This window comes from Eretmochelys imbricata, chromosome 7 (assembly GCF_965152235.1).
Source record: "Eretmochelys imbricata isolate rEreImb1 chromosome 7, rEreImb1.hap1, whole genome shotgun sequence".
NCBI classification, from domain to species: domain Eukaryota; kingdom Metazoa; phylum Chordata; order Testudines; family Cheloniidae; genus Eretmochelys; species Eretmochelys imbricata.
In genome coordinates this window covers 43,213,627-43,239,215 of record NC_135578.1, presented here as the reverse complement: position 1 = coordinate 43,239,215, position 25,589 = coordinate 43,213,627, and the positions used below count along the sequence as shown (strand labels likewise).

The following is a 25,589-nucleotide window of genomic DNA, read 5'->3' as shown; positions in this document are numbered from 1 at the left end:
AATTTCACAGGTTGGGTCTCCTTTCAGCCTGGGATCACTCCCCCTTAATTCAGTTCTTTGAGGGTAGTCAATGTCATGAGCAGAGAGATGGGAGGAGAAGAGGTGAAAGAGAGGCCACTCTCTCTCTCTCTCATATACCACACTCCCATTTTTGAGTATTACCCCCACCTGGGGTGCAGGTGACAAGTAGTCTCTTGTGGACGTGTGGATTGAACCGTCTCTGTGATGAAATGTAAATTTCTTGTTTATCCCTTCTATTGCTGAAGAATGGCTGTTTAAACCAGTGATAGCTCTAACACCTGGCTGGGTTGCTAGTCTTTCTTTGTCTCTGAAAAACTGCTTTGGGCCTGCTTTTCTAACTCTGGAACACGTTACAGCAATGTTAAACAGTAGAAACATATAACTTTACATACAATGTTGATACACCTATTTTACCAGGACAATAATGTTCAGCAGAAGATGATGTTTTAAATGATATTTCACAAGATATACTTTGTACAAAATTTATCATAGTCTTGTAAAATTGATGACCATAAAAGTATAGACTGTCACAACATCCCTTTCCCCATCTTCAATTATTCCAGTTCTGGAACTACATAAAGATTTACCAGTGCAATTAAATCTTGTCCTGCAACACCTCAAATTATTCCAGTCCTGCTCCCCTCCCCTCCCCCAACTCTGCCAGTAATGCTCCTCTGTTTAGACCAGGCATCAGGAATCAAGTCACTTTGTATTATCTTGTAGAACACTTGGGTAAAGAAATACATATTTCTGAGTTGTAAAGCCATAATACTGTGCCAATGTTATAAATGATGCATGTTTGGAAATTAGATGCACATCTCTTGAAAAGTAAAGTACAACTGAAAAGTCCTCTATTAGTCTTAATTTTATGTTAAAATTGCCAAACACGGATTTTATCTTCATGGATGTATGTTTAATGTTATATATGGTGTTTGACACTTTGGATGGAACCATCCCAATTGTTGGTACATGAAGGATTAAACCTATTCTGAGAATCCAGAAGCCTTGCAGCAGCTGTCATCTGCCTGCCATTTAAGCTTAGTAAGAGAACAGGAGCTCCTGGAAATAGCATAGACACCTGATTCCCAAAGGGGCTGGGGAAAATAAGCCAGGAAAGGGTAAGAAATGCCTCTGAACAGTAAAATCTATCCTACATGTTGAGACTTTGATCTGACAGAAGCTCCTTTTCTCTCTGCATAGAAGGCTGTGCAGGCATAAATGCACCATGCTGCCCTGTCAGGTGAATAAGAATCAAGTGGTACACCTTCCTTTCCTGGTGTGACTAGCTACCCACATTGACTGGGCCACCAGGCACAACTAATGGGTACAATTCTGTTCCCACTGGAGTTTATGCACGTTTTGCCATTGACTTTAATGTGAGCAGGAGCAGATCTCACAGTCTATAGTTGAAGCAAACATATAAACATTATACTAGATGTACACATGCCGCAGGCCAAAGGGAGACAAAATTACTATCCAGATCATAATATTTACTCAAAAGTGACTACTGAGACATGCCACGTGCGTCAAAGTTGGGAAAGTATCAAAGAATAAAAACTGCAGCGATCAGCTTCATTTAATAATGAGTAAAAGCAACTTTATTTCTCTGTATTGTTTTCTTGTAGCTAACTGTTTCTTGGTTATTAGGAAGCATTTTATTTAAAGTATGAGATTGCACATGTACGTTTGTTGCTTAGTTTATAAATGGTGTGCTAAATAGGTTGGAAACAATATAGTTGGTGTGAGCTCCATCAATCAGTCCTGTACCATTGTTATGAATAAACCAGCAGGGGATGATTGTTCCATGACTGGGGTCTTTTCCGTAATCTTTCTCACTAACCCTGAAACAAAGACAAAAAGCAGGAATTAACCAAAATAATAGTACTTTGTAATGTGATGCATCTCTGATTCTGAATCTGTCTGTTTGTGAGCTTAGCAATTTTACCAGGTTTGTCTTTGTATAAATTGGTTAGACTAGTATTTACCTATGAATACAGTAGCGGTCTTTGTCTACGCTTGCCACTAAATCATGCTGGATCCAGTCAGTTGGTACCTTCTAGGCAACAACAGGTAGTTTTTTCGAGTGTAAACAGGGTTTAAGTGGCTTTTCCAAGGTCAAACAGCAAGTCTGTTGCATTATCAGGAATATGTAGCTAAATAATTGTAAGGAGAGGTTATAATTTTGTTATGTCCTGCACCTTTGTAGATGTAAGGTTCCTGCCTGTTCACTTGGGGAAGAATGCTGTGCTGTGAAACAGTTCAAGATGGAGATTCTTACAGAAGGAGGCTCTCGCACTGTGCTCTGTCTCTCAGGGAGACTATTGTGTTGCCTGTCTTTTATGGAAAAAAGACCCAAACCCAATCCTGTACTGTAACAGCTAGAGAATGTTCCTATCTTCCCCCCCCCCCACACACAAATTACAGATCTTTTCTGGGTAAGGAAGTATTTCCTAATCATTTGGTTACCTAGTTACTGTCAGTTTATTGTTTTTGACAATCATTGTGGCATGTGGTTTCTCAGGGTCAGATCCAGGACGGATGTCAAAAACTTCAAAATCAATGTGCTGGAAAAACTGTCCTGAAAATAAGGGAAGAAAATACAATATCAAAAACTGCTGTAAAATCAACTGATGGCTGTCAGCTACATTGGATACATACAAAGAGGTATAACTAGCAGTGAGGGGATGAAATTAAGAGAAGGAAATTTTGAAATTCCCAGAAAAACTTCCGAATGGGGAGACCTATTAGTCTATGGCATATCTCCTAAGAGAAGTAGTAGAATCCCATATCTTGAGACATTTAAAACTAGCCTAAACAAAGCATACGAAAATATACTGTAGGGAAAACTTCTGCACTTACCCCAAGAGAATGAGCTAAATGTGATCTATTAGGTCATCTCCATTTGTAATTTCTATGAGTTTAAGACATGAGCTATACACTCTCTCTCGCTTACAAAGCATGTTTTCATATTCTCACGTTTTTCCATAATGCAGTTTTTTATTGAAGTTATAGCCCTATATCCCATTTTTCAGAGTAACAGCCGTGTTAGTCTGTATTCGCAAAAAGAAAAGGAGTACTTGTGGCACCTTAGAGACTAACCAATTTTGGTTAGTCTCTAAGGTGCCACAAGTACTCCTTTTCTTTATCCCATTTTTATTTTTAATATACAAACTAGGACCAGATACAATGAAAGAGTTAATATACAGGAGGCGATACTTTTAACATATTCTGTACATCTTAGCTCTGAGAATGTGGACACATGATTACTTTTCCCTAAATGAACCAGTCAGGAAAATGTTAGTCTTTTAAATTAAGGTAGCGTTCATCCATTTCAATGGACGTGAATTCCTACCTAATAAGCCATGGGTGTGTTCAGACACCTTGTGACTATCCAGTGTGTAGAATCCTAGGAAGTCCTGGTGTAGAGGATGCTTCTTCCATACTCGATGCAAAACAACAATAAAAGTTGCACCATCTCTGAATGAAAGCACTAGATTCTTTTCCCTTTTTATCTCCATAGTCAAACTGCAGCAGGAGAAGAAAGATGAAAGATAAAATTTGTGAAGAGACCTCACAACTGTTCAGTTTTGGTTTTCAGCATTTAATATTGTGGACAATAAGTTAACTAACAGACCAGGGGATCTATGGAAAATCCATCTGGCAGAGTAAGATGGGGTTTTTTTTTTTAAACAAAACTTTCTGGAAGATCCATAAATCAAACAAAATATTTCAACAAGTGACGTTTAATATGTGGTAGCAAAGAATTGAAGAGTGCAGAGACTAAAACCTCAATCCTGACACTGTATGCACACACAGATACTCCTGTGCTCATCTGGAGCTCCACTGAAGTCAGTGGGGTTCCATACAGATGCAGAGGTCTTTATGTCTGCAGGTAGCTGTAGGATGGTACTGTTCATATCTAAGATCCTAATTCAGGAAAGCATCCTTGTTTGGGACAGCACTTAAACATATGCTCAACTAAGTGTGTGCAGAAGTGCTTTCTTGAATCAGCACCTAGCATGACCAGAGGCTGAGCCTTTTGTTTATATACACAATTCTTTTTATGTTATGAACACATCTTCAAGAGAAAAAAAAATGGTGAAAATTTAGTTCTACAAATACAATTTAAAAATTTTGTTGGCTTTCTCAATGACAAGCCCCCACGATGAGAGCGCTTTGCTATGAGCTTGTAAAAATATTTGCACATTCAAACCACCCCCAAACCGCAAAGTATTTGCTTGAGAGCGGTAAATCAAATAGTGGTTACCCCTTGTAACACTGAGGTCGAGTCCCAAAATAAAGTTGTGTTGTTGTCTTAGAGCTTAAGTGAAGTCAAAGTAAAAAATAAACCACTTTTAAAATGGATTCAGAAAAATTAGTTATTCAGATATTTGTGCAGTTCAAGTTGTTCTGTACGCATTTCATGACTTCCTCTCTCTCTCCTGGGCTGATGCTTAAAATCACTAGAGCAAATCATCAGCTGGTGTAGATCGGATTAGCTCCACTGGGTCATCTGAACTGTGCTGATTTATATCAGGTGAAGATCTGGCCCAGTACTGTTTTTGTGTAGAACTGTTGCACAAACAAGCCTCTTCTTGTCTCCTCTCTTCCTCCACACATGAGTCCAGCTAGGCCTGGACTTCAGAAGTACAAAAAATTGTTTCATTTGTTCATCAGCAGAATGTGAAGCACCAACCCCTCTCTAAGCATCTGAACATTTCCATAGCTCCAATAACACATATTTCTTGGTACCTCTGAGCAATGTTTCTACTTTATTTCTTCCTCCCAAGTCTCACTCATAACAGTATTGAAACAAGCAATTGAATGCACGAACAGGGCATGTGGCTTCCAAGGATTTGTCAATCAGTTTGCCACTGCCATCAGCCTTAATTACATTTAGATACTAACATTTTCATAAGTTTGAACATTCTTGAACAAGTCTGGGCTTTTGTGTTGTACTTTACCCTTCCTTTTGTAGGGTGATTGTATCAAGCCAGGTAAAAGTGGCTGTCTTTCTGCCATTCTGGAGGGTGATTTTTTCAGTCGTTATTTCTATTGTTAAATCCAGTTGTGTATTTACAATCCCAAGTTTTCCAATATACGTTTTCTGGGTCTGTCCATTGTTGCTGACTTTCTTTTTTCCAGTAAGCTGCCCATTAACTGTGATGCCTGTTATAAAGGAACAAAATGTGCTATTACTGTACAGATAGATTCTGATCAGGAAATGTTGAGGAATGACGTGGAGAAGGAAAGTACTATGCAGCTGAACAACTTTATAGCATAATTTCCAATCCTTTCACTGGCTACCAATTTACTACTCCATCTTTCTCTCCTTCAGTCTCTTGCCTGTATTTCTTTTCATTTTGGCCTCTCCTGCACATGAAGCTTTAGACTACTGACATAGCAGTTGCATTAGGGAACATTAGTTTAGCAAGTTTCAGGTCGTATATCACTTAAGGAGATGGATGAGCAGAATGCCTCCACCTGGTTTAGTGGGTGGGAGACTTGATTGGATCCAGAAGGCACCAGACAGCTTTGGAATGAAAGGGGGAGTGTATGCAGGAGTAGGCACCTCCTTCCCAGGGGCACTGCTCCATCCTTTGACTAGCCAAAGGGATAAGGGATTGTTCCCCATGATCATCAACTTAAACTCTTGCCTGAGATTTCTCAAGCCTCTTGTCCCATTTTATCTAAACCCACACTCCCTCCGCATAGTTAGATAGCATAGGAACTGTTTTTTTTAGGATGTCTTGGGTCTGACTGATCACCTGTTTTAGGGGGTGGGAAGGAATTTTTCCTATTCAGGACTGGTAGGCTTTTATCATCTTCCTTACACCATTGTGGATACACAGTTAAGTTGAATAGAAAAAAGGATTTAGAAATTGAATGTTAAGAATTGGTAGGAATATTTAGCTTATTGCAGCTTGAGGCCATTGTCCAACGCAGATAAAAGGCCAGCCTCCAGAAATAAGAGACCTGGGATTTCGCTGGTGGACCTCAGGAAAAGGAGAGACCTGAAGTCTTCACAGACCAAAGTCCTTTTCTCTGTCCTCTTTGCTGCAGGAAGTGTGAGGGGATTTACAGAGCAAGCTGAATCCTAGGGGTAGGGAGTGGAGAGTTCAACATATTCATAAATGATCTGGAAAAAGGGGTAAACAGTGAGGTGGCAAAATTTGCAGATGATACAAAATTACTAAAGATAGTTAAGACCCAGGCAGACTGCGAAGAGCTACAAAAGGATCTCTCAAAACTGGGTGACTGGGCAACAAAATGGCAAATGAAATTTAATGTTGATAAATGCAAAGTAATCACATTGGAAAGCATAATCTCAACTACTCATATAAAATGATGGGGGTATAAATTAGCTGTTCCCACTCAAGAAAGAGATCTTGGAGTCATTGTGGATAGTTCTCTGAAAATATCCACTCAATGTGCAGCAGCAGTCAAAAAAGCGAACAGAATGCTGGGAATAATTAAGAAAGGGATAGATAATAGGATAGAAAATATCATGTTGTCTCTATATAAATCCATGGTACACCCACATCTTGAATACTGTGTGCAGATGTGGTTGCCCCATCTCAAAAAAAATATATTGGAATTGGAAAACGTTCAGAAAAGGGCACCAAAAATTATTAGGGATATGGAATGGCTGCCGTATGAATAGAGATTAATAAGGCTGGGACTTTTCAGCTTGGAAAAGAGATATGATTGAGGTCTATAAAATCATGACAGGGGTAGAGAAAGTAGATAAGGAAGTGTTGTTTACTACTTCTCATAACACAAGAACTAGGGGTCACCAAATGAAATTAATAGGCAGCAGGTTTAAAACAAATAAAAGGAAGTATTTCTTCACACAATGCACAGTCAGCCTGTGGAACTCCTTGCCAGAGGATGTTGTGAAGGCCAAGACCATAACAGGGTTCAAAAAAGACCTAGATAAATTCATGGAGGATAGGTCCACCAATGGCTATTAGCCAGGATGGGCAGGAATGGTGTCCCTGGCCTCTGTTTGCCAGAAGTTGGGAACGAGCGACAGGGGATGGATCACTTAATGATTACCTGTTCTGGTCATTCCCTCTGGGGCACCTGGCACTGGCACTGGTTTGACAGAACAAGGAGCGATGGTCTCAAGTTGCATTGAGGGGGGCTTAGGTTGGATATTAGGAAAAACTTTTTCACTAGGAGGGTGGTGAAACACTGGAATGCGTTACCTAGGGAGGTGGTGGATTCTCCTTCCTTAGAGGGTTTTAAGGTCAGGCTTGACAAAGCCCTGGCTGGGATGATTTAGTTGGGGATTGGTCCTGCTTTGAGCACGGGGTTGGACTAGATGACCTCCTGAGGTCCCTTCCAACCTTGATATTCTATGATTCTATGACAGGATACTGGGCTAGACAGACCTTTGGTCTGACCCATTAGGGTCATTCTTATGTTCTTATGTATGTTCTTATTTATGGGCTATATCAGGGTTTCTCAAACAGAGGTCCATGGACCCCTGGGGGTCGCGAGGGTACTCCACAAGTCAGGTCTGGGAACAGCTGGTGTGCAGGAGACGCTGAGAGGGAAAGGAGGAGCAGAAAGAGGTGGGGAAGAGGAGAGGTGGGGGTAGAGCAGGGCTGGAAGAGGGGGGCGGGTGGTGCCTTGGGGGAAGCGGTAGAGTCGGGGCAGGGCCTGGGGTGGAGTGGGGGCAGGGCCTAGGATGGAACAGTGGGTTTTGGGGTCTGCAAAAATTGTAAATCAAAATGGGGGTCCTTTGCTTGCTAAAGTTTGAGAACCAGCAGGCTATATGATAGGAGCCCTATAAAGCCTCACTAGACCCACTTAAATGCCTAGTATGGGGATATATGGCAGATAAACCTCACACCAGGGAGAAGTGCCCTTTTTGCCCTTTTACTTTAGATTAATATTAACTCACCTGTATCAGGGTCATTTACTAGGTTTAACACCACACCTGGGTCTAAATTGATATTGAAGCAAAGATGGTCTTTTTTCTGTGGCACATCTATAAGGAAATGTGGATCTCCATCAACTGCAAACACATTACAATGTCTCAGATTAAATGATTTACAAAAGCAGCCTCTCGGTGATAAAGAAACAGTAAGTTATGGCTGAGATAATTAGGATTTAGACTCTCCACCCAACAACATTCACTAGGAGTGCAACAAAGAAGAACAAAATAGATGTGAACAAAATCCCAGACATCTGTTGGGAAAATAATACAGCAGGGCACAGATTACCCACAAGTTCTTGGAAAGCACTGGAGACAATTTTTTCAGAAAGTAGGGAGGCTTTTCTAGATTTGTTTTTGACAAATAGGGAGGAACTGGTTGAGAATTTGAAAGCGGAAGGCTGCTTGGGTGAAAGTGATCATGAAATGGTAGAGTTCATGATTCTAAGGAATGATAGGAAGGACAACAGCACAATAAAGATAATGGATTTCAAGAAGGCAGACTTTAGCATACGTAGGGAGTTGGTAGGTAAGATCTTATGGCAAGCAAGGCTAAGGGGAAAAACAGTTCGAGAGAGTTGGCAGTTTTTCAAAGAGACATTATTAAGGGCACAAGAGCAAACTACCCCACTGCATAAAAAAGATAGGAATTATGGCAAGAGACCAGGCTGGCTTACTCAGGAGATCTTCAGTGATCTGAAACTCAAAAAAAGAATCCTACAAAAAGTGGAAACTAGGTCAAATTACCAATGATGAATATAAACAAACAGCACAAGCATGTAGGGACGAAAATGAGAAAGGCCAAAGCACAAAATGAGATTAAACTAGCTAGCGACAAAGGGTAAAAAGAAAATATTCTACAAATACCAAGCACAGTGTAGGCCCATTACTCAATGGGAGGGAGGAGAGATTGTGACACTGCACCCTACGTTCTTCCCAGTGATATTATTATGATATTATTATGGTGTAATTCTGATGTCTTCTATGCAAGTTAGGTCATGTGAGATATCACTGGAAAGGCTGTGATTTACTGAATATTATTATCTGATTTGTATGCATGTATTATTTTTGCATTTGAAGTTAGGAATAGTGACTATATATCTGTGTTATAAATGTGTTTATATATGGGCAACACCCACTAGACAAAAGACTCTCAGTCTAGATGAGAGCTAATGAACCATTAGGGAGAACTATAGGCCTGAGAAGAAGCTTATTTCTCACCTCGGGGCCTTCCTGAGGACTCTACTAACAGCCTCTGACTCATGGCTGCTATGACGCTACAGGGACATGTCCCCAGGTCATCTGGTGCTGGACTCCATCTTGGGATACCAGTGTTTTTCCACTAACTGGCCTGGGATCCAAGCTTTGAAACAAAGGGTTTCCACCATATGCAAAAGCTATATAAGGCAGGGGAGTGACATCATCGAGGTTCTTCACTGACTCCCCACTCAAGAAGACTCCTGGAAGCGTGAGAGAAACAAAGACTAAACTGGGGGGAAGTGCAGGACCCAGGCTAAAGGAATTTTTAGCCTGTGAATGGAACAACTGGGGTTTCTAAGCTGTCAACCAGCACAGCTTGCCCCTTAAGAACCTGCAGCCTGCTTGTATCATCGTTTCAGGCAGAGGCGGGCAAACTTCTTGGCCTGAGGGCCGCATCAGGTTTCCAAAATTGTATGGAGGGCTGGTTAGGGGAGGCTGTGCCTCCCCAAACAGCCAGGCATGGCCTGACCCCCACCCCCATCTGACCCCCCCGCTTCTTGCCCCCTGATGGCCCCCCTTGGGACCCCTGTCCCATCTACCCCCCCGTCCCCTGACCGCCCCTGGAACCCCCACCCGTGATGCCCCCCGCCACCCCATCCAACCCCTCCTCTCATTCCTGACTGCCCCCCCCCCAGGATCCCTGCCCCATCCAACCACCCTTTCTCCCTGACCACCCCCGGAATCCCTGCCCCTAACTACCCCCCACCACCCCATCCAACCCCCCCTTCCTTCCTGATTGCCTCCAGGACCCTTACCCCCATTCAATCCCCCTGTTCCCCGCCCTCTGACCACCCCAATCCCTATCCACACCCCTGGCCCCGACCACCCTCCCTGAACTCCCCTGCCCCATAGCTAACCCCTCTGCTCCCTGCCCCCTTAGCATGCTGCCTGGAGCACTGGTGGCTGGTGGTGCTACAGCTGTGCCGCCCGGCTGGAGCCAACCACGCCACCGCGCAGCACAGAGCACTGGGTCAGGCCAGGCTCTGCAGCTGCGCTGCCCCAGGAGCTCGCAGCCCTGCTGCCCAGAGCACTGTGCTGGCAGCGCAGTGAGATGAGGCTGCAGGGGAGGAGGAACAGCAGGGGAGGGGCCAGGGGCTAGGCAGGAGGGTCCAGCGGGCTGGATGTGGCCCGCAGGCTGTAGTTTGCCCACCTCTGGTTTAGGGTGAGAATTTGCTATTGATATCCAATCTCTTTAGTATATTAAGCTTAATTTACGTGTTTTGTTTATTTCCTAGGTAATTTGCTTTGATCTGTTTGCTATCCCTTATAATCACTTAAAATCTATCTTTTGTAGTTAATAAACTTGTTTTTGCTTTGTCTAAAACCAGTGTGTATATTTCCTCTTCACATTGAGGGAGGGGGCGAATTTCCTGAGCTTACGCTGTACAGTTCCCTGTGCAGTGCAAGATGTTATAATTTTGGGTTTACACTCCAGAGAGGAGGTATGTGCCTTAGGAACTGGGAGGTGCTCTAGCTGTGCCTTCCCATGCAAGGACTGGTTAAAGAACCTGTCTGTATGTAATGCAGCTGGGTCTGTCCCTACCTGTATGTGTTGTGGTAAAAGTGCAGGCTGGAACCTGGGAGAGGGCTTGGTAGGCTGGTCACAGCAGTACAGTGTAAAGGGAGCCCAGACTGGTGGGTCAGGAAGGCTCAGTGGTACCCCAGTTCCAGGTGGCACCCCAAGGGGAACCCATCAGAGAGACAACAACAGAAAATATGGAAATGGCAGAAGTGCTAAATGACTTTTTTGTTGTGGTGTTCACCAAAAAGGTTAATGGCGATTGGACGTCTAACATAGTGATTACCAGTGAAAATGAGGTAGGATCTTGAGACTAAAATGTGGTTCTGTTCTTAAAATGTACTTGCCTGTAAAAATGACATTCATGTTTAACGTGTTCTAGTGATTCCAAATCAAGGGTCTACAGCTTACAAAGAGAACGATGTATTTTCTAATTGCCAGATTTGCAATGTCAACCTGAGATCTGAGAGTCAAGCACAGTTCTTTTCAACTTAAGTATCTTTTGATTTTGCCAAAAAAATTAGACTGTCAGTTTCTCATGTGAAACCCCGACTTCCAAACATAGAATTGTAGAATATCAGGGTTGGAAGGGACCTCAGGAGGTCATCTAGTCCAACCCCCTGCTCAAAGCAGGACCAATTCCCAACTAAATCATCCCAGCCAGGGCTTTGTCAAGTCTGACCTTAAAAACCTCTAAGGAAGGAGATTCCACCATCTCCCTAGGTAACGCATTCCAGTGCTTCACCACCCTCCTAGTAAAAAGTTTTTCCTAATATCCAACCTAAACCTCCCCCACTGCAACTTGAGACCATTACTCCTTGTTCTGTCATCTGGTACCACTGAGAACAGTCTAGATCCATCCTCTTTGGAATCCCCTTTCAGGTAGTTGAAAGCAGCTATCAAACCCCCATCATTTGTCTCTTCTGCAGACTAAATAATCCCAGTTCCCTCAGCCTCTCCTCATAAGTCATGTGCTCCAGCCCCCTAATCATTTTTTTGTTGCCCTCCGCTAGACTCTCTCCAATTTTTCCACATCCTTCTTGTAGCGTGGGGCCCAAAACTGGACACAGTACTCCAGATGAGGCCTCACCAATGCCGAATAGAGGGGAATAATCACATCCTTTGATCTACTGGCGATGCACCTACTTATACATCCCAAAATACCATTGGCCTTCTTGGCAACAAGGGGCACACTGTTGACTCATATCCAGCTTCTCGTCCACTGTAACCCCTAGGGTCCTTTTCTGCACTTAGTGATACCTGCACAACCCCACTGTCTTCAGTCGTGTCGCATAACTGTTACATTGAAACTTACTGACACATTCTGTTGAGTATGCACAAGCTCAAATAGAATCAGCAGCTGACTTTTGTAGCTGTTTTGACTCTCCATGGCTAACAGGATTAAAAACAATAAAAGCTTATTTTTTTGTTACCAAAGAGGGTAGATATGACTCTGAATACACCATAGGAACAGTTATGTTAAGTAAAATGGTGTCATTTTGCACAGTGACTTTAGAATAGCACTTCAAGCTACATGAATTACATTACACAGTACAGCTAGTGTGTTATATGTTGTCTTGAAGTGTTTGCTTTTATTTCCCATTAACATCTCTATCTTTGGTATCTAAACACTTATGAATTACATAAGCACACATTATTCCTATAGTTTTGATAATGGTTTTATTGTGCCTTCATTCATGTTGAAAAGTTCTTATGTTACTGGTATCAACATTAACTTGAATTCATTTTCACAATACCTACACCCCAGGTAACATTAACTTTCTCTTAAGAGCACTGTGATGACATCACAAATTTGTTCTTGCAAAAAGGAGAACTGTGTATGGTTTATAGGTATGTTTTAAAAAAGGACAACTTACCAGAGTTTGCCCTTGAAGGGTAACTATACTGAATAGAAGTATCTGACAGATTGCCGGGGGTGGGGGGTGGGGGGGTGGGGAGGAGGGAAGAGAAAATAAAAAGAAATGTTAGATGAATCAAAATGATTTTAAACTAGCATCTTCTGAAGTTTTAAATAGTTTCCCCCCACCACCACACCCCTTACAAGCTTCAAACATGCTTTCTGAAATGGTAGTGGATATAATTTTGTCTTGTCTACATTACTGCTTAAACCATTTTCAGTACTATTTCAAGGAGCTCTGTTGATGAAAAGCATTTTCTCATAACAGTTCAAGTTGCTAGGATAAAGAGGAAAGATATTCACCATCACAACCTTAGATGCTCTAACTACATTTAAGATACTAAAATCCTGGATATCCCATTTCTTTTTTAATTGCCTCACTTAGCTCTGAACAGAATTAAAAAGACAGTAAAAGTTTTCCCTTCTTCAGAAAGTTTTCAGTGTACATTATTTCACATGATTCTCACTCTCTAATACAAAGGTGTTTTGGGGGGATCCTTCAAAGGTGACCTTGCAAAGGAAGAATAAAAGATAAGGGTTGTTCACACAATATATGTAAAAAAATCAGTGTTATGGTATAAAATTTCAGTTGTATAATCACAGACAATACGGAGTAGGATAAGCTAATTTGTACCCATCTATTCCATAACACATGGAACTTAAAAGAATAGTGGTTAAGATACTGTGGAAGTGGTTGTGTCAAGTTATGGTTAGTACTTGCAATAAAGATTTGTCATATATCATACAGCTAGACAGTTGCAGGGAAAATTTTCAGTGTTGCCAACTCTCATGATTTTATTACAAGTCTCACAATCTCTTGATGTCTTCTAGACTCCTTTCTGGAAGATAGGCTTTAGTCAAACAAGTTATTGGACTCAGTACAGGGATAACTGGGTAAAAGTCTATGCCCTGTGTTATACAGAAGGTGAGACTAAGTCAACTAATTGTTCCTTCAGGGTTAAAATCTGAGAGTCTACGATTATTCAGTCTGAAAATTCATACAGGAAGTACATTATTCTCTATTTCTCCTGCTTCAACAGCTTCAGTCATCCAGTCAGTGATGAGGAACAATACCAGTCACACACTGGAGCAAAGTTTTCAAAAGCCCCTAATGATTTAGGATTCTAAGTCCCATTGAAACCCAGTGGAACTTGGGCTCAGAAGTCACTCGCATGTAAATTTTCAAAAGCACCTTATGCTAGTGACTATAAAAGTGACAAACAACCCATATCCCCAAATTTGTTTGCTTATATTATTACTTGAAAACCTGTGAATAATTAATACATTTGCAGAAATCAGGCTTTGTTTAAATGATTACTAAACATAAAATAAGATTAAATACATCAGATAATTTATTCACAATGACTTATCCCACCAGCTCTAGATAAATGATCTCCGATTAGATTGTGAAGCAAAACTATGAAAATGTCTCTACCTTCTACTGGTTTATCAGCAATTGTAGCTTTATCTTCTGGTTTTGTTACCACCATGGATGTGAGGGGAGTCACAAATTTATATTTTAGCGAGAGCTCCAGGGCTTCTGCTGCAAGATTCTTCCGTTTTTCTTCTTGAGCTGAAATGCTGAATGCAGGAAGAGAATCAGATCAGCAGCTTGCACCTTTTTAGAAACTTTCTACAAAGTCAAGACATTAAACACTGCATTATATTTTTCTGCATAATAGTGTAAGGGGTCTGTTGCCTCCTTACTACCATTCAGTGGGAGTGTTTTAGTTGCTAGCTCCCAATACTAAAAAGGGGGAAGGGTCGATGGGGAATCCGGACCCTGAGACTGACAGCCCCCAGGAACAATGGGGAGAGGCCAATGCTCCAGGTCAGCCTGAATGACAGAGCGGGCAGGCTAATCAGGGAGTCAGGAGGCCAAGGAGCTCTTGTCCTCCCTGTGAGCTGGAATTGCCGGGGTCAGACAGAGTGGGGCCGAGCTAAGGAGAAAGCAGAGGCCCGAGCTGAGGAGGGGAGCAGAGCTGTGCCAGACCCAGAGGGACTAGAAAAGGAGCCCAGAGAGAGCAGACCCTGTCCTGGGAGCAGAGCTGCAGCCCCAAAGCCAGAGGCACAGCCCAGAGAGAGCAGACTTGCCCTGGGAGCAGAGCTGCAGCAACCAGAGCCAGAGGGGCCAGAAAAGCAGCCCACAAAGCAGGTCAGTGCTGGAAGCAGAGTCACAGAAGCAGCCTGCAGAGCAGACCTGTCCTGGGAGCAGAGCTGCAGCAACCAGAGGCAGAGGGGCCAAAGAAGCAGCCCAGGGAGCTGGAGGCAGAGCAGCAGCAGTGCTGAGACAGAGTGGTGGAGCTGGGGCTGGAGCAGTCCGGAGCTGGGTGCAGTGAGCAGCTGGGGAGAGCGAGGGGAACCCTGGGCAGTGGGCCCAGCACCGGGAGACACCTCAGCCATGAGGCTCTGCAGGCCAGGCTTGGATCGCAACCCCAACAGGGCAGGGGCAACACTGGGAAGAAGGGTCCTACCACTTAGAGCCTGAGAGCGTCTGGCCACCACCAGAGCAAGTGTCCAACCCACAGCATCCCTACAGCACAGCCAGAGCCTGAGAAGGCGGCCTGGGACTTACAGGGAACAGACTGTGAATGGCCCTGACATCCCAGAGACACTGTTCTTGATGTTCCCTGCCACAGAGCGGGTTGATGTGTTTCCTTTAACCTTTCCCATTTTTCCTTATTTTTTTAAAAATTAATTGTTGATTAAATAACTTGCATTTGCTTTAAATTGTATGTAATGGTCAGTGGGTCAGAGAAGTGCCCAGTGCAGAGAAAGTACCCCGGAGTGGGGACACCCTAGCCCCTGTCCTAGGTGACCACAGCAGGGTTGGGGGTCGAGCCCCCCAGGAATCCTGGGCCCAGCCTTGTTGGGGTTACGAGGACTCTGCCAGACAGGAGAGTGGAAGGGGAGTCCTCAAGGGCAGGGAGGCCACTGGGTAAAGGAAGTGGGAGCAAGGACTCAGATCCTTTCGCTAGCCCACTTCACCGGGGTAGTGCACAAGCCAGGAAAGTTCCCCACAATAGCGGGACTATTCCCCTGCTTACAATAGCAACATTCTCTTCTGTAATCAGCCAAAAACCACTGAACTTAGATTCTGTGTTTTTCATTCATTGGTTATGTCTTATTGCTTTAAATATTATTGTTAGAAATATTATTTGGATCTTATGAAGTATTACAAAACTTTTTGTTCAGCAAGTCTCAGCACCCAATGCTCAAGTAAACAATTCTGTGTATTTGTATTTTAATAGTAGTTACCACTGTCTTTTAGTGGTGAAAAAGATCCCTGTCTGAATTTTCCAGTGCAGGGACCAAAGCAACCAGCACCTATTGAGTTTTCCAAGGTATTTTTTTTCCCTTTTTGTTTAAACATCACATTTTGGATAGGATGCCTTTGGCTGATTGTATAGTGATAACTATCAATAGACAGTTTTGTTTGTAAACCTTTTAACTCAGAGATGGCCTTTGTGTTTTGGATATGTTGGCTCCTCAGTTTTGGCATCAGGGACAAAAAAAATCACCATGCTAGCCCTTCCCCAAAATACGCAGACTGCCTCTGCTTATAACTCCTAATATATGGCCACCTACATACAACCATCAACCACACTTATAGCATGTGTGTACAACTCTCAACCTTAGGCTCTAAAAACATTGGATGTTAAAAGGGCAGCACAAATAGATCAGGCAGGAATCGGGAAACCATGTATATTAAGGCAGATATGATTAAAACCAGTCAAATCTCTCTACAATGAGCAGATGTCACCTCTAATTTGGCAGAAGACCAGGTGTGTCTATTTTTCCTGAATTCACCAGAGGCTGTCGGTGTCCTATCAATATAACTTCAAGATTAAGTTACATTAAGTACTGTATAGGGATTCATACTTTAATAAGGCCATAAGGAACCATTGTGATCCAGTCTGATCTCCTGCTGAACACAGGCCATAGTACTTCCCTGCATTAATTCCTGTTTGAACTGGAGAATGTCTTTTAGAAAAAATCCAATCTTGATTTTAAATTTGCAGCGATGGACAGTCCACCAATAGTCTTGATAAGTAGTCTTCATTGTTAAAAATTTTCACCTTATTTCTAGTTGGAATTTGTCTAGCTTCAACTTCCAGCCATAGGATCTTGTCATACCTTTGTCTGCTAGATTGAAGAGCCCTTTATTATCAAATTTCTGTTCCACGTGCAGGTACTTATAGACTGTAATCAAGTCATCCCTTAGCTGTCTCTGTGTGAAGCTAAATAGATTGAGCTCCTTGAGTCTATCACTCAAGGTATGTTTTCTAATTCTTTAAGTATTTTTGTGCTCTTTCTCTGAACCTTTCCCAATAAATCAACATCCTTCTTGAACTATGGACACCAGACCTGGACACAGTATTTCAGCAGTGGTTGTACCAGTGCCACATCCACAGGTGAAATAACCTTCCTACTCCATTTATATATTCAAGGATTGCATTAGCAAGGCCACAGTGTTGCACTGGGAGCTCATGTTCTGCTGATTATCCACCATGATCTCCAAATCCTTTTCACAGCCACTGCTTTCCCCCATCCTGTAAGTATGGCCTACAGTTTTTGTTCCTTGATGTATGACCTTACATTTGGCTTTATTAAAACACATATTGTTTGCTTGTGCCCTGCTTATCAAGAGATCCAGACCTCTCTGTGTCACACCTCTCTGTATCAGGAGACTGCTCTTTTCATCATTTACCACTCCCCCAATCTTTACATCATCTGGAAACTTTATCAGTGATGATTTTATGTTTTCTTCCAGGTCACTAATAAAAATGTTCAGTAGCGTAGGGCCAAGGACTCATCCCTGCAGGACCCCATTAGAAACACACCCACTTGATGATGGTTCCCCATTTACAATTCCATTTTGAGACCTATCAGCTAACTCGTTTTTAATCAATTTAATGTGGGCCTTGCTGATTTTGGATCATTCTAGTTTCTTAATCAAAATATTGTGTTGTAACAAACTTGCAATCTTATAAAAAATCAAGTTAATTTGACAAGATCTATTTTTCATAAAAATATGTTAACTGCATACATTTTATCACCCTCCTTTAATTCTTTATTAATTAAGCCCCATGTTCATCATTTTTTGCCCAGCATCAACATCAGGCTGACAGACCTTTAATTACTCCGGTTTGTCTTGTTTAAGTATTGGCACAGCGTGAGCTTTTCCCCAGTACTCTGGAACTTCACCAGTGTTCCAAGACATTGAAAAACAACATTAACAGTCCGGAGAGCTCCTCGGAAAGCTCTTTTAAAGCTCTCTGTTGCAAGCTGTCCTGACATGCTGATTTTAAAGTGTCTCGCTTTAGTAGCTGCTGTTTAATATCCTCTTGAGTTAGTGATGGAATGGAAAGTGTTTCATCACTTGATATGCATACATCATCTGTGTTTTTCCACAGGTACAGAACAAATATAATTATTGACCACTTCTGATTTTTCTGCATTTTTGACAATTTTCCAATAGCCAGCGTGACCTTCTTTCTTGATTGTGGGTTTGTGGCTTTTGAGACAGCTAGTAATCTAGTAAAATGTTCTAAAAGAGACCTCAATTATCATTCACATTTTTCTGTTTAAATTCTCTCTCAATTGATTTGGCTCATAATTGTTTTCAGCTTTGTGAAAATGGTCCCTTTAAAGCACCAAGTATGTATATTACTGGCTTAGATGTTATTCTATTTGCACATAACAAATGTAATCAAGTCATGATCACTTTTATCTAATTTACCATGTATTTTGAGTTCTGTGATAAGTTCCTCTTTATTTGTCAAGATGAGATCTAATATAAAATTCCCCTGAGTTGAATGCAACACTTTGAGTTAGTATCAACTCATGTGAGTGCAGATTAAAGTTCGGGTCCAATGCCAACCCATCCATAGTCAAGTAATAATAATGTTTTTATGTGTTGCAATGGAGAGGTTATAGCCTAAAGTCCAGTAGAGGGCAGTACTACACACACATGCATGCACCAGAGAGTACTTTACAGACTATCAGTAGATGATACTCTATAAAAATGAGTTTCCTATAAAAATTAGTATTTCTTTGCATTTTCTAGTGGGCTGTTGGTTGTATATGTCTAACAGCTTATTTAAAATAAAGTCTATTGGGTCTTTTTAATGCAGTTCTTAACCTGAACAGAAAGACTCACTCTGAATTAAATATATATATATAGGTAAAAAGCACATGCAATTGATCTATTTACAACAGTTTTTTTGCAACAACATTTAAAAATACATGTAAAACAATACCACATGTTCCATTATCAGTCTATTTTATACATAGGTATCTAATGTTACTACACTGGTTCTTGTTTGATTAGTGCTATTCCATTCATTCTACACTCTCATTTTCTAAACCACGAAGTGATGTAAAGTAGAATATAGACCTGCATGTTTATCTTGCATTTGGCTTCTGTGGCATTGTTCACCTGAGTTAATAAGGTCCCCATGAGCCAGTAGTTTCCATTAAATACTGACTTTAGAGGGAAAGCATTCTAGGATAAAGAAAAATGATCAAGCCTGACCATCTATAATGAAAAAATATTTATTGTATTCAGGATTCCTAAAGCCATTGAGTGACAAAATAATTTATTTAAATTCTAACCTGAGTCTATTCTAAAAGTAATAAGTTGCTTGCCTTTAGAAGACTAATAAGCAAAGACATTGCTGCTATAATTGTAGCATATATAGTATATAATTCAGAATCTGAGTTAGGCATATGCAGTAATACATGGGGAGATCTAGAGCTGCTTTGAGTTTCTATCTAGATTTAGTCCCTCATTCTTAGAGTCAGTAGGGAATAGGAAATTGCAGAGGGGAAGGGATGAGCAGGGAAGGGTATGTGCTGAACACTATAGGATAAGGAATGGTATTAATGGAACTCAGGGGCTATCTTCCAACTCCCCACAGATAGTGATGATTAAACAATGCATGTGTACAGGAAAGGGAGGTTCCAAAACAAAAATGGGGGCCTTCATGAAGGTGCATGTTGGTGCCGGGCACCCTCCCCTAACTACTCAGACCCCAGATTACAAGGCCCAAGTTGCTCCATTCACTTATGCCCCCGATCTGTGTGGAGTTGTGCCAATCTTTAGCGCCACTTGACAGCTATGGGGGATGGAAATAAAGCATGGAAACTGAGAGGAGTGAGGTGGGGGCAAAAAAAAAAGGGGGGGGGGAAGGGAAGGGGAGATTCAGGACTCTCATGCCTGGCCTACTACCACTATGATTAAAAATGAATTATATGCACATAGGCAGAATTTGTCCCACATAAAGAGGAATAAAATGATCCAAGTCCATTTCCACTGGAACGCAGAGCAAATCAGTGATGGTCAAAGATGTGTGTGTGTGTGGGAGGGGAGCGGGGTGGTGGACAGGAGGGTTCCTTGTCATTTTATTTAGGAAGAATTTAAGTGCTGGTGAAAGGTGACAGATTGAAAGCCTGAAGTGCTCTATTTATCCACAGAAGTTATAGGATACAAGTGTCAGCACAAGTGTACGATTTTCTATGCTGTCCTTCAAATGTTCCAAAGCTCTGATTTGAATGGACCATTTCAAGAGAGGAGAGAATTGTTCAGTTTCCATGGCCCATTTAGTCCTTTGGCCCTTCTCCTGAGATTGACATGCTTTAGTGGATTTCATGATGTGGGTACATGTCTACTGGGAACTGAAGCAACTCGTATCACATCAACCAACAGTTATCTGATAGTAACAAGCTTTGATCACTACCAACACACAAAGCGATTTTAATTGTATACATTTTTATACTTAGTTACCGTTTTTCCAGTAATTGTTGGATGGTTAGATAGGCCCAAAGCCTCTCAATGTAATCACCAAATATGTATTCTTGGTCGTGGAGAGCTTTAGCCGTTTCTTCAATATTTATTTGTTCAGTAAATGTCACATCATTGTTTGCCTGTTAGAAATTGAGAATCTGCTGTTTACAAAAATGTAAGTGATCTCACCACTGCATAAAGGTATTTCAATTAGGGACGCATTTTTTACATACAGAAATGCAGCAACTAACAAATGGTCTCTAATAACTTTCAATTAATTACACTGATGTGATATAGTCAGATAAAGAAATTAGTCTGTAATTGTGAAAAATAATACAAGAAATTTTGGTGGGGCTTTGGGTACCTCTACTTGGACACATGCCATGCTCTGACACTAACATACATATTCTGGGACACCTCTCTATTTTTATGAACCCCTGTTCAATTACAGTAGCAGCCAAGTGCACCTCAGTGTTACCACATTTGGTAATACAAGGGCAATGCAGCAATAATACACTTAATTTAGATCAAATATGAAACAATGGGGTTACTGAGATATTTAACTGGATACTCAGACTTCCTTCTCAATCAATGGCATGCAAGAGCATGAAGATTTAATCTCCTTTTCGCTAATTCATAGTAGCTCATTCATAGTGGGATGCTTTTGAGTTATCACGTCCCAAAAGTACTGAAACACTAAACTACCACTATGGGATGTTTGGTGAGAGCTAGAACTCATCTATCAGATCAAATAACATTGATTTATTTTTCAGTGAGGAAGTGGTGGCACTGGCAACCCACCACATGTAGAGAGACATAAATCAGTGTAACAGGAGCCATTTGATAGACTGTCTACCATTGTGCCAGCTGGTAAACATTTCAAAAGAAAAAAATGTCATTTACTTTCAAAGAGACTTAAACTTTTAGATAAGTTAGGTATTTTTGCAAGTTGACCCATTAACTGTATGTTGGATGTCCAACTTATTTTTTTAGTGGTGATTATGCAACCACTATCCATAAGTAGGACCACTGAAATATGCCACACACATTCCATTTATAGAGTGGGGATGTAGAGTCTTCTTATTTGTTTTTATGTTTTCTGCAAGATTTTTCTGGCATGACTCAAGCCTTGACATTTTATAAAACAGGCTTAAAATAAACACCCAGCAGAACCAATACTTACACCTTGAGCTTTCACATCAGCAGTAAAGCTGTTGAGGTCGTTGTCTATAATACGTCCAGCCACCACGATTTCAGAGCCATCATAATAATGATTGAAATTGTTCTGAGTTAATTCAGATGTTGCATTGATAGGGTAGTGGAGTTGCACTGCTCGAAGCATGGGATTGGCCACTTCATCATAAAAACTCTGTAAGGGGAAAAAAGGGATCAAATCCAAATAAATAAAAGTGTCTGTACTATCTGGTACTGCACAGGCATTCAAATTTTGCCTAACAAAGGGCTGCAAGAGTCTGAAAGCTATACCTAATTTGCCCTCTTTTATTCTGTGGAGGTATAGCCTGCAGAAAGAAATAGTCCCAGCATACAAATTTCCATTTTGAATCGATTGGCCAGGCTGCTTATATGAATTCAAAAACTGCATGTTGAAAATGTTACATTAGAAGGCAGTGTGTTCTAGTGGATAGAGAACCAGACCAGGAGTCCCAAAATCTGTGACCCTCTCTGATACATGTAGCTTCTGTACCTCAGTTTCCCTGTTTTGGATAATGAAGGCTTACCCCTTTGTAAAGCACTTTGAGATCTATATATGAAGAGTGTTTTATTGGTTTTTTTACTACTTTCCACAGCCACATCTCTCTATCAAAGATGAGCACTATAGTATACAGGTTTCAGAGTAACAGCCGTGTTAGTCTGTATTCGCAAAAAGAAAAGGAGTACTTGTAGCACCTTAGAGATTGGTTAGTCTCTAAGGTGCCACAAGTACTCCTTTTCTTTTTTCACTATAATGTAGTGTGCATATCTGATGTGAGCAACAATCTGGCTACCTCTTTACTACCAGACTATTAACCCCCTCCCCACCCCGCCCAATTAACAAGTGTAAATCTTTAGTTTAGTTTAGTAAATCCAGTTTAAACCCCCTTTAATTAAGTAAATGGAGACTGAGTTCCTAAAATTGAACTTCTGAAAAATAAAATTGGATGTGGTGCATAAATTAATTTATCAATCCTTCAATGATAGTGTACATAACGAGTAAGGCTATATTTTAGTCACAGGTATTTTTAGTAAAAGTCATGGACAGGTCACGGGCAATAAACAAAAATTCATGGTCCATGACTTTTACTATATACCCCTAACTAAAACTTGGGCTGGGGGGCGGTCCGGAGACACCGCGGGTGCTGGGGGAGGGGTGGCCCAGAACCCCTGCAGGTGCTGGTTGGGAAGTGTGTGGTGAAGCCTGGCTTGAGACCCCTGCTAGTTTTGGGGCGGGGGAGCAGGCAGTGGCACGCAGCCTGAGACCCCCGCTGGTGCTGTGGGAGGGTTGGTGAGGCTGGCAGGCTCCCTACCCGACTCTGACCAGCATGTCTCTGCAGCTCCTAGGAGCTCTGCGCACGGCTCCCGCCACAAGTGCCAGCTCCACAGCTCCCATTGGCTGGGAACCGCAGCCAATGGGAGCTGTGGGGGTGGTGCCTGTGAGTGTGGAGTCCCCTCCACATAAGAGCTGTGGGGACCTGCCTGTGGGAGCTGGGGAGCCGCCCCCCCCCGAGGTAAGTGCCGCCCCACACCCTAATCCCCTGCCTTAGCCCTGAGCCCCCTCCCACACACCCAAACTGTTACAATAATGAGTGGTAACAAACGCATACAGCGTGCCTGACTTATTTATTTATTGGCACCAAATCTCAGTCTCTTCAAACCTGTACAGCCACTTTGAACGTTGGCTAAAGGACTGAAGTCACATTCGGTGGCAGAAAGATGATTATTTCAACTGCAGAAAAATGGTTCATATCACCAGGCGTTCATAAGATCAACCTAAAACTGGAGTTCAACTGTAAATTCTTTATATGGGTAACACACATAGATCAAGTAGGAGGTGTGATTGCTTCATAGTTAGGGGGTTATTATACTGACAGTTGCGAAGTGCATTAATCTCTTTCACTGAATTTAATGAGAGTTGATCAGTACTTTCATGTTATTCTCAGCACTTTATAGTATTGGGCTATAATGTTCTCTATCACGCTCAGGATACTGAACCAAGAAGATAATACAATGTTGCGTTATAAAAAAAAATGATCTGTCCATGGGATTAGGGAGACAAGGCAGGTGGGGAAATACCTTTTATAGGACAAACATCTGTTGGAGAGAAAGACAAGCTTTGGATTAATGTCTCATTCTTTTACAGTGAACATGACTTTGGATGGTGAACATTTAACAAAGGGAACTCCCCTTTCTCTTCTGCCTTCATCCACATGTATTACATGTATTAATAAGGGGAATAAGACTCCATCAGGTCCCCTTCAATTCACACTCTGAGTTGACAGACCTATGCTTCAAAAATTGTCAGAAGTCTTCCTAGACACTGAAAGGAAGTAGCAGAAGGTATTTGGCTAGGAAAATACAACTGCACAGCTCAATGCAAAATCACTGTGGCCAGCCAGTGAGAGTTTAAAACTAGTGGTGAAAACCCATATCTATAATCCTCCACCCATAAGACACAAACTTCTCCTCATGATGCACAGCTGAGCTGTGTTTTTAATGGCCCAGCACCCTGAAGAGACTCGGTGGGTAATAAACCAGGCCTGGTGATGGGTGCAGTTTAACATCCTAAACAAAATGGAATTCAACACCACTTCTGAATAACCAGAAAAAATATTTTTAGTCTTATTTCTTATGCTCAAGTTTTAAAACTCATTCTTAGAAGTTTCCCCACTATATACTATGTTTGATACCATTAACAAAGCATGTCTTTGTTTACTAATATCACTTGTTAGCTATGCTGGAAAAAGTACATCATCAAAGTACATTAGGTAATTCTAATATCTGTAAGAGTTGGTGGCTAGGGTGATTATGTTTCTTCCTACCTGTAGCTGCAAGGCTGAATCAGAATCCTCATAGATACGGCGAGTCAATCCATTGTTCTCCAGTGCCATTTTCTCTAAAAAATTATAATCCATATCATAGCCAAAGGCAAGGTTATATAAGGAATATCTTCCTTGAATGGCATTTTTCACATTCTCTTGAATTTTTCCTTGGTTCATTTCTCCTGCATTAAAGCACAGAAAGCAATTAAATTTTACGGAGAAGAGTCTTTCCCTTTAAAGAGCATGTTTAGAAAAATACTATTATGTGGTTAAAATACATGCACAAAAAAATTAGCATAGAGAAAGTACAAGCCTAGAGAGGAGAGATATTACAGGTAAGTCCCAACTGCAGTTGCTATGGGTCTGGCTTTATTTTTTGATTGGTTCAATTTTTTCTGATTTTAACTTGGAAACCAGTTAAAGTTCCTAATTAAAATAAAGACAATTAAAAATGAGAGATACCATAATGTTTTAAACCTTCCAGAAATAGTCTCAAGGTTCAACCAAATAGACAAACTTCAGCAGAATAGGAGTGAATAGCTGCCCTAAATAATTTTTATGGTCACTGTATGGGTTCTTTGCTTTCTGGACACTCCTTAGGAGTGGCACCTGACTGATCACAGGGATGCAGTTACAGATGCTCCAACCAATGGTGGGATGCCCACAGGCAGCATAACTATGAACACTCACCACTAGTGGGATTCCCATCAGTCAGCATTATAACTGTAGAGGAGCTTCTCTCAGGCAAAACCTTCTCTTTGTGAGCTTCATTCATCATTTCAACTGTTCTTATTAAAGCATCATTTATATTTGTCGCTGCAAAAGACATGACCACAGAAAACAGAAGAGTAAGTACAAGTGTATACAGTGTTCCACTGTGCGTCAGTCCAGAATGTTTCAAGCCTACCAACAGCCTACAGGCCTCTCTAGGAGTGAAGGATACTGTTGACCGCTTCTATTCACAGCCATGTGACAGTAGCACAGACAGAAAAATTATGCAGAGTGGTTTTATATCAGCACGGGGTGCTGTGGCCCTCAGCAACTTCAGATCAAACGAGGGAGCAATCAGGTTACTCCTGCAATTGCTTTCTTCATGTTTA

At 41.5% G+C, this 25,589-nt stretch overlaps 1 protein-coding gene across 1 annotated transcript in view; it reads right to left on the bottom strand.

Moving 5' to 3' along the window:
* Nucleotides 1-1,714: 1,714 nt before the first annotated feature.
* The window catches only part of LOC144267400 (inter-alpha-trypsin inhibitor heavy chain H3-like), a 50,167-nt gene continuing 26,292 nt past the window's right edge, over nucleotides 1,715-25,589 (bottom strand). The window contains exons 10-20 of the mRNA XM_077821351.1: nucleotides 25,180-25,305; nucleotides 24,490-24,671; nucleotides 21,636-21,821; nucleotides 20,453-20,592; nucleotides 14,099-14,244; nucleotides 12,623-12,664; nucleotides 7,934-8,047; nucleotides 4,986-5,190; nucleotides 3,374-3,546; nucleotides 2,488-2,599; nucleotides 1,715-1,862 (exon numbers count right to left, since the gene is read on the bottom strand). Coding sequence (XP_077677477.1) covers nucleotides 1,715-1,862; nucleotides 2,488-2,599; nucleotides 3,374-3,546; nucleotides 4,986-5,190; nucleotides 7,934-8,047; nucleotides 12,623-12,664; nucleotides 14,099-14,244; nucleotides 20,453-20,592; nucleotides 21,636-21,821; nucleotides 24,490-24,671; nucleotides 25,180-25,305 — 1,574 coding nt within the window. The remainder of the gene's footprint in view (nucleotides 1,863-2,487; nucleotides 2,600-3,373; nucleotides 3,547-4,985; nucleotides 5,191-7,933; nucleotides 8,048-12,622; nucleotides 12,665-14,098; nucleotides 14,245-20,452; nucleotides 20,593-21,635; nucleotides 21,822-24,489; nucleotides 24,672-25,179; nucleotides 25,306-25,589) is intronic.